The following is an 8,542-nucleotide window of genomic DNA, read 5'->3' on the forward strand; positions in this document are numbered from 1 at the left end:
CACCAACACTGATACACACACACACACACTGAGGCAAGAGGTAATACTGGGACAACATCAGCTGATGGATTTAAAACAGCCTCCCATCCTGCAGAGCTCCTTCGTGGAGGTGGAGAGCAGGGACCCGCAGCAGCAGCAGCTCTGTGGATCCACTGACAAGCCACAGACAAACACAGAGCTGCTGTCAGTGGACTGGCAGTGTCCGCCATGTGGAGGCTACAACAGAATCCAGATAAATTAGATTATTGGATTGGCTGCTGCAGATTATAGCTCTCCTGCTTCCCCGGTGCCTCTCAAGAAATCCACGTATTTGAAGCTGAGTTTTCTGGACAGCAGAGGTAGGTGTTTTATTTCCTTACTTGTATTTTGTCTTGCATTGTGGTTGTTTTGATCAGGAGGGTCTGATTTTGGAATTATAGGCACAGAATGAAGCTGTTTTCCAACCAGAACAACCAGGGTTTGTGTGTCTATACTGTTAAATACTATGCTAGATTACATGTCATTTCAAATAAACCTTCTGGTACTTGCCTCATTTGCACCATCAGACGACAGTGAGTGGACTATTCAAGTTTTTATTGTGATAGTGAATAGTTGGGGCCATGTGCTTTACTCAGTTTACCAGACACGATTCATCCCCCTAAAATCAGCAACAGGCAGGATGAAGCTGCTCATCCCGCTTTATTATCACCATTATATATGAATATCTTTGCTCCTATTATTATTCTAAATAGCTTTTAAATTTTTCTGAATAAATGTCCATTATGTCTAATTCGTTCAGTTTTGCATGCTCCATATTTAATCCAGCTCCTACAGGATTTAGCATAAAACTATGGCTGAATGATTAAATACATGTTGTGTTGTTTTATTAGTTGGGTCCAGATCATTTGTCTTCATATGTGCAACATTCAGACGTTGGTGATTGACTGGATTTGAGTCATGCACGCAAGTGCAGTCGACTCCCAATAGGATCTCTGAAGGCCTATCAGCAGTGAACTTACAGCTCTGTAGTTGTTTTTTAATCTCCACCGACGTCTCTACTCTGTTCTTGGCATCAGGCCTCCCTGTGATTGTGTCAGACGTGCGGGAATCGTTATATAACAGCCTCCTGCAGCCACTGACAACTGAGGCCACATGTAGAGAATGTAACACAAAGCAAACCCACAGATAGGGCTGATAATAATGTATCATGTGTCACGGAGGAGAAAGATACTACCCACACACATAACACATATGTAACACATCTCTGGGATAAAATGAAGTCAGGGCTGGTGATCGGTTTCGACCCTCAGAACGTCCTGATCAATCTGAGCAGGAGGTGAACGGGAAGCACTTGACTCTCTCTCATCACCTTCCAGTGAGCTGCTCAAAAACAATTCACCACTGCTCCAGTAGAGAAAACACTGGTTGGGCCTATAAGTTGTACTTTGGTGTTGAAAAATAGCGGTTTCCTGTTTGAGGAGACCGCATCTTTGTATGTATTCTGGATTTGTAATGGTGGGGGTTCATAACTGTTATTACAGATATTTTAGATACTCTGTGAAGTTTACCTAAGTTTAAAGAAATCTTAGCTCTGTGATTTGCCAGCTTCAGCTTTCAAACATTTCTTTTACCGCAAAAAAACTCTCCACACCACTTCTACCACTGATTATTAAATAATATATGTGGCCTACATTTAAAAAAGAGACAGTATAACATTCACATCAAAACAACCTCATCACAACACAGTCTCTGTACTATCACCAAAAATAAGTTTAATATTTGTAGTTGATAAAGGTAATATTGCACATTGAAAGTGAGAGTGGATGGATTGATGGATGAGTGGATGAATGGGAGGTTTCAGCTGGTTTATATTGGTGTAGATCACCTTTTAACGCACAATACATATTTATTTATCCCAGTGATTAAATTGAAATGAATTCTATAAATCACAGTATCACTAAAAGGTCGAGGCAGGCGGCCGCTCACCCTGAGTCTGGCTCTAGAGGTTTCTTCCTGTGGAAGAGGAAGTGGTTTTCTCTCCACAGTCTCCAAAGTGCTGCTCATTGTGGGAACTGTTGTGTTTCTCTTTAATCTCGACAATGTAAAGTGCCTGTGAGATAATATATGCTATGATTTGATTGATTTAAATTAAACAGAGCAGAAACAAACATCACATATGGAACAGGTCACATCTTGTTAACTGGATAATGTATGTACTCTGATGTGGGAGCCACGTCAGAGGAGAACGAGTCGTCCCCGGTGGAATCAACACGTCCCGCTCTGCCCTCTCTGCACATCACTGCTGTGTCAGTGGAGGATGTGCACGTACAAGCACAACGAGAACAGCCAGCAAAGCAGGAATGCTGCAATACATTGTGTCCGTGATCCCCGGTTGAAATCAGGAGCTGATGGGCCGCATGTGCAGAAGAAGATGCAACGGATCACACTGAGGCTAGAAGCGTGTTTTGACTGAGGGGAAGGACAGCTTGAGTTGTGTAGACAGGCAGCATAATCCCGTCCAGCAGGGAGGTAGGTTAATGCCACCGGCACAGAGACCTTCAGACCCTGCTTGGCTGCTCTGCTGTTGCCATGGCTGGTAATCAACTGACAACCTGGCATGCACTGTGGAGCAAACACACACCTGTTGTGTGTCTGAGATGTGCAGTGTATTCACCGTCTCGTCCACTCTCTGGATATTAACTTCTCTGGCTGTGAAGGTTTGATGCTTTTGTTTGGATTTCCTGAAAAATACTATTAGAAAGTTATTAAATCCATGTGTATTATTTGTCATTTGTACACATTTTACACTTGAGCACTTTACACGACTTAGACCAGGTGAATGTGTATAAATGTGTTTTCTATATTAGCTGAACAAGTAATCATCTCCTTTCCAGCATGGCAAAATATTAACCTCCACAGATCGAGCCACTGGCTCTGACAGTATGTCGGTGTGTGAGCGCGGCTGCAGAGTGATCACATGGCGGGCAGCTTTAACTCCCAGAGCTATTACTGGCCCCGTCTATTTATACCCCCCCAAGGCCGCACTGACGGTAGATGCTGCTCGCCGGCGTCAGACAGAAAGTCGTGAGGGTTTAAGTTGTAAGTAGACGGCAGATTGTAAAGACACAAGAACTTGTTTACCTCTTTGACTGCTGCAGGGAAGGTTCTCAGACGCTCGGTTTGACGTAGAGTCAAGCAGCTTGATTGAATTGAAGGTGTGACACTCCACTGATTGACGTTCCAGTCGTTTGCTGTTACTTCGCTTTTCCTGTCCTTTCATTAATCTGAACTCTTAAAGAAATACCATTACTGATTATTTCTGTGTAAAACAAAAAGGAAAAAACAGGTTTCCAGTTGTTTCCTACGGATTCCATGGTGCACTTTAAAACTTGCAAGTATTATATAAATACATTAAGATATTTTTTCATATTTGTGATTAACGGTTTTAGGGTTGTGCTGGGACTGGAGTAATCCCAGTTGACATTGGGGAGGGGGTCAGGTTTCACCCTGGAGAGGTCACCAGTCAGAGGGCTAATGTTTAATAGAGGCTCCAGTTAAATAACCTGCATGTCTTTGGACTGTGGGAGGAAGACGGAGGAAGAAACCTGGCCGACATGTTCGAACCCAGAAGCTTCTTTCTTGTGGAAACGATGCTATCCACTGCCCCACCGTGCCGCCCCAATATTGAAATCCATATCAACCTCTGTTGGGGGGTCTCAAATAGAAATAGAAAGAGTGTTTTTTATGTTTCCAGACCTTATTCAAACTTAATAATACATATAAATCAATATGATTGATGTAGTTTATCTTTAGGCTCCATAGAAATATGTTATCATGTTATAGTCTGTATAGTTTTACCTTAAATGAATGTTCCTTTGGATTTCTGTGAACCTTGTTGTTTCATGTTTGTTCTGGTTCTTCTGTCTTCTCTCCAGACTGGCAGCCATGCTGACCAGCTTTTTCGAAGGTCTCCTCTGCTGCCTGACCTCAAAGTCGGCCAACATCGTGGTTCCAGTAGAAACCTCAGAACCCGCCGATGGCTACGAGTTTGTGGAAGTGAAACCAGGCCGCGTCCTGCGGGTTCGACACATCATCCCCGAGCGGCCGGTGGTGGAGGAACCCACCGGGCAGGGTGGCAGTGTCAGCTGCAAACGAAAGATCACAGTGTATCGCAATGGACAACTTTTCATTGAGAACTTGGGCGACACAGCCAGTGCAGAGCTGAAAAATGGCCAGAATGGAAAGACAGAGCCTAACAGCCCAGTAGAGGTTGAACCTGCAGACTGTGTTAAGACCTCACCGCCCGCCAGCCTCCCTCACCCCCGGTCAGACGGCATCACAGCTGGAAACAACGGGGCATCTGAAGCAGGAGCAAGAGACGTGGCACCTGCTGCTGATCAGAACGACCAGTTACAGCAGCCGAGGATGCGCAGGCGGAAACCCAAACGCACTGTGGTGATCGACTGCGAGAGGAAGATCTCGGCCTGTAAAGGGACACACCAGGACGTGGCCCTGTTCTTCATCCACGGAGTGGGAGGCTCTCTGGACATCTGGGGCAGTCAGCTGGACTTCTTCTCTCGGCTGGGCTACGAGGTCATCGCCCCGGACCTGGCGGGTCACGGAGCCAGCTCGGCACCGCAGATCGCTGCAGCGTACACGTTCTACGCCCTGGCTGAGGATATGAGACTCATCTTCAAGAGATACGCACGGAAGAGGAACATTCTCATCGGACATTCCTACGGGTAACGGAAGATCTCAGCACTCACATGAAACCTGGTGAAAGGGATGGAGAGCATGTGGAGGGCTTCAGAAGACGTTCTTAACAAAAGCAGTTGATGTCACTTTGACTTCTGAAAAAGACAAAAATGAGTTACTACTTCAATGAGTCAGGATTTTGTATTTCAGTCATTTATCAAAAACTGGTTTGAATGCATCCATTACTTATTTAAAGTTTTATTCACTTGGTAACCCGGTCAATCCTCCTGTTCTTCTCTCCCAGTGTGTCGTTCTGCACGTTCCTGGCTCACGAGTATCCGGAGCAGATCCACAAGATGGTGATGATCAACGGCGGCGGCCCCACGGCTCTGGAGCCCAGCCTCTGCTCCATCTTCAACCTGCCCACCTGCGTGCTTCACTGTCTGTCGCCGCTGTTCGCCTGGAGCTTTCTCAAGTAAGACATCCTGCAACAGGACGGCTAGCCTCCATGTGTCATGCATGTGGTCCCTCAGTGTTTTTTATGTCCACCACAGTTTTGATGTTTTCGAGCCCTTTGTTATCCGAGTGAATCTCCTCTGCTCTGTCCCGCTGCAGGGCCGGCTTTGCTCGGCAGGGTGCCAAGGAGAAGCAGCTGCTGAAGGAGAACAATGCCTTCAACGTGTCGTCCTTTGTGCTGCGCGCCATGATGAGCGGGCAGTACTGGCCCGAGGGGGACGAGGTCTACCACGCCGAGCTCACCGTGCCCATCCTGCTGGTGCACGGCATGCACGACAAGTTTGTTCCCGTGGAGGAGGACCAGCGCATGGCAGAGGTGAAGAGGTCAAACCCTCAAAAAGTTCAGATCCAAACTGGAAAACTGATCCACTAAAACACTTTCAGGAACTCCCTTTACTGTGGCTTTTCAACTTTGCAAAACTTTTTAGTTACACAAAAAACTTACACAACGCACAAGAGAAAGAGAAACTGTAAAAGCATCAAATGTCTCATTTAAGACATTAAAAAAATGCCCTTTGAATTCTTTAATACATGAGGACGTGTATGGAAAATGAAGGCTCTGAAAAGCAGGAACTCAATAAAACCAACGCTTTGGCCAACAATCAGTAATAAAGTATAAAAAGTGCAAGTTAATAAAAAGTCCAATGAAATAAATCCCCTATGTGCTAACACTAAAGTGCAGTGTTGCAGATCTGGGTCCAACCAGGGACTTTAACCACATTTCATTCCTCATCTCGCTCTCCCTCTGTTTCCTTTCTGTCTCCGGCTGAAATAATAAAATGGCCAAAATTGTGATTTAAAGGATTAAACAGTGCAAAACGACTTGGACCTCAAGGGCTGCTGTGCAGAATGACTTGTTCAGAGACGACAAAAGAACTGAACTCAACAACTTAACACGTCTTGCACTAATATTATCTTTGTTCCACCCAAACTGACTTCACATGATTTCCTCCAGCTGCATTAGAAACTCAGCAGCTTGGTAATTTAGCAAAAGTGTTTCTTTTCTCTCTTCCTCATGCAGCTTCAGTTCTGAGATTCAGAGGTTGTAAGCGGCTCTGGCACAAAATACAAAGTGCTGGGTTCTGCTAATGATTCTTAATCCAAACTTGTCTTTTTTTGTCACATTTTGTCAGATCCTCCTAATGGCCTTCCTGAAGTTGCTGGAGGACGGCAGTCACATGATAATGATGGAGTGTCCCGAGGTCGTCAACACACTCCTGCATGAGTTTTTCCTCTGGGAGCCCGCCACCCCTCCGCCGCCAAAGAAAGAGTCCAAAACCCGTCCGGAGACTGCCAGAGCCAACTCCGACCACGCCAAGGCCTCGCCTGGGCCCGCCAAGGTCCGACCGGCGACCGCCAGGCTATCCTCATCCAACTGCGGCACGGGGGAGAAGCCAGACAGCAGGGCCAAGAAATGACTGAAGACAAAAAGCTGAAGCAGATTAAAACTGAAACGTCCAGCGGTTGTTTCACTAAATCACAGCCGTCCTGGACAACGGAGCTGGCTGGAGCTGTTGAGACTGATGAGGAGCCAAAAGAGCCAGTTCCTCTGAAGGGCTTCAGCTGACTTTGGACACGACACAGACCTCACATCTGATTCCAGGGTTGTCAGCTGACAGACGGAGGAAAGGGAGCTCCAGTAACTTAACAAGACAAAGACGGGCCGTCCCCCCATCCTCAGCAGGGATGAGATGGTTGTGCCTTGAAGTGATGATGAAGTGGTGTTGTGAGAGTGGGTGGAGCAAGAGGCAGAACCATTAGCAAGAACAGTTATCAAGCAGCAAAAGTCAAATGTGACCTCTGTGGACAAAACGTGTCACCTGCTGCACAGAAAGGTTTAAGAGAGATCCATTCTATCATCTTTACCACTTATCCTCAGAGGGTCCGGGGGCAGCTGGAGCCAATCCCAGTCAGGAGTACACCCTGGACCAGTCACCAACGTACCACAGGGCGGACATATAGAGACAAACCAACATTCACCCCCAGCACGGGGGATTTAGAGTCTCCGATAACCAAATCAGTCTTTGGACTGTGGAGGAAGCCGGAGGAAACCCACACAGAAACAAGGAGAACATGTAAACTCCACACAGGACGACCCCCGGGCCATGCTGGGATTCAAACCGACAGCGTGGCAGTGGTGCTGCCCACTGCCTGGCTCGTTGATAAGCCTAATGTACTGGTTTCATCAGGTTTCAATATCAAACCGTGACACACCTAGCCACCTGTGAAGTGTCTACATGGATACATTTGAAACCTCGCTCATTGCAGCGATGATTTAAAAAGACTAAATTAAATATTGTGCTATGCAAAGCGCAACTAAAATGCAAAGATATCCAGTGAATTAAATGTCATTTATTTGTAATCTTTGACACATCTTCGGACTGAGCAATATTATTACTTCTGCACCGTGAGTTAGAAGTTTACAAGATCAGGAGTTATAAATAAAGATATGAAGGGATAGTTCACTGAAAAACTGAACTCGTTATCTCCTCTCCACTCTGCGGATGGAGGGGGGGGGGGGGTCCCCAAAACACTTATTGAGTTTAAGAGGTAAACTTTTGTTGCAGCAGAATCAAATACACTTAAAGTCGATGGTGACTCCCTCTTCAGACGTTATTTAACAACAGAAAAACCATAACATAGCTTGTTTTAATGTTTTTTATGGTTCACACGGAGCAAATAATGTATGCAGCTTTTAATTACATATTTATTATTATTTAAAAATATAACATTTCAGCCACTCTGTGCTCTGAAATCGACCCTAGAATTTTTTATTTATTCTGTAAATAATGATCGTTCATTTTGCATTGAAACTTGAACTGCAATGGTCTTTTTCTACCTAGAGAGGATAAATAGTTACAGTAGTCAGCAAGAAGCTATTAAATCCAAAGCTCCACAATACCCACAATGCAGTAGTGCTTGTGTTTACATTCATTTACATGTTCTTAGCACTTCAATAATTGTATTATTTATGACGTAGGTTCATTGCTTTTTATATTTGTTTTATACTTATAATATGCTTTTTATACGTTCTACATAGATTTGTGATGGATTCTTAGAGATTCACCAGAAGCTGTGTTCAGGGAGGAAGCTGTTCTGATCAGAGAAATGCAGCAGGTTGGTTGTCCTGTTATTTTCATATCTTGTGTCTTATATTTATATTTGTTTGCCTTTGACAATGATGATGTAAATAAACTGCTCATTTGGAGAATTTGAATGAATTTAAGTGAACTATTATTATATTATGTTGGAAATTTTGCTGCTTTATTTTATTTTAACCTTGTGTGGTTTTCTGAATATGACAAATTGAGAAACAGCTTTCTTCACACAGATTTGGCTGATGATTAAAAAT

General features: G+C 44.7%; 1 protein-coding gene across 1 annotated transcript; it reads left to right on the plus strand.

Moving 5' to 3' along the window:
• The first annotated feature begins 89 nt into the window (after positions 1-89).
• On the plus strand, positions 90-8,407 carry abhd8b (abhydrolase domain containing 8b). The gene is made up of 5 exons (XM_062395224.1): positions 90-338; positions 3,915-4,721; positions 4,979-5,149; positions 5,290-5,506; positions 6,324-8,407. Exons 2-5 carry the CDS (start codon positions 3,925-3,927, stop codon positions 6,606-6,608), a joined length of 1,470 nt encoding a protein of 489 aa, XP_062251208.1. The 5' UTR covers positions 90-338; positions 3,915-3,924; the 3' UTR covers positions 6,609-8,407.
• Positions 8,408-8,542: the final 135 nt, after the last annotated feature.

The sequence above is a fragment of the Platichthys flesus genome, chromosome 9 (genome assembly GCF_949316205.1).
Source record: "Platichthys flesus chromosome 9, fPlaFle2.1, whole genome shotgun sequence".
Classification (NCBI taxonomy): Eukaryota; Metazoa; Chordata; class Actinopteri; order Pleuronectiformes; family Pleuronectidae; genus Platichthys; species Platichthys flesus.

Bases quoted from the DNA above. Each gene is read 5' to 3' on its own strand.
- abhd8b (XM_062395224.1), top strand. From the start codon at position 3,925: ATGCTGACCAGCTTTTTCGAAGGTCTCCTCTGCTGCCTGACCTCAAAG. The intron at 5,150-5,289 runs GTAAGACATCCT...GTCCCGCTGCAG, and splicing joins TTCGCCTGGAGCTTTCTCAA to GGCCGGCTTTGCTCGGCAGG. The intron at 5,507-6,323 runs GTGAAGAGGTCA...ACATTTTGTCAG, and splicing joins AGGACCAGCGCATGGCAGAG to ATCCTCCTAATGGCCTTCCT.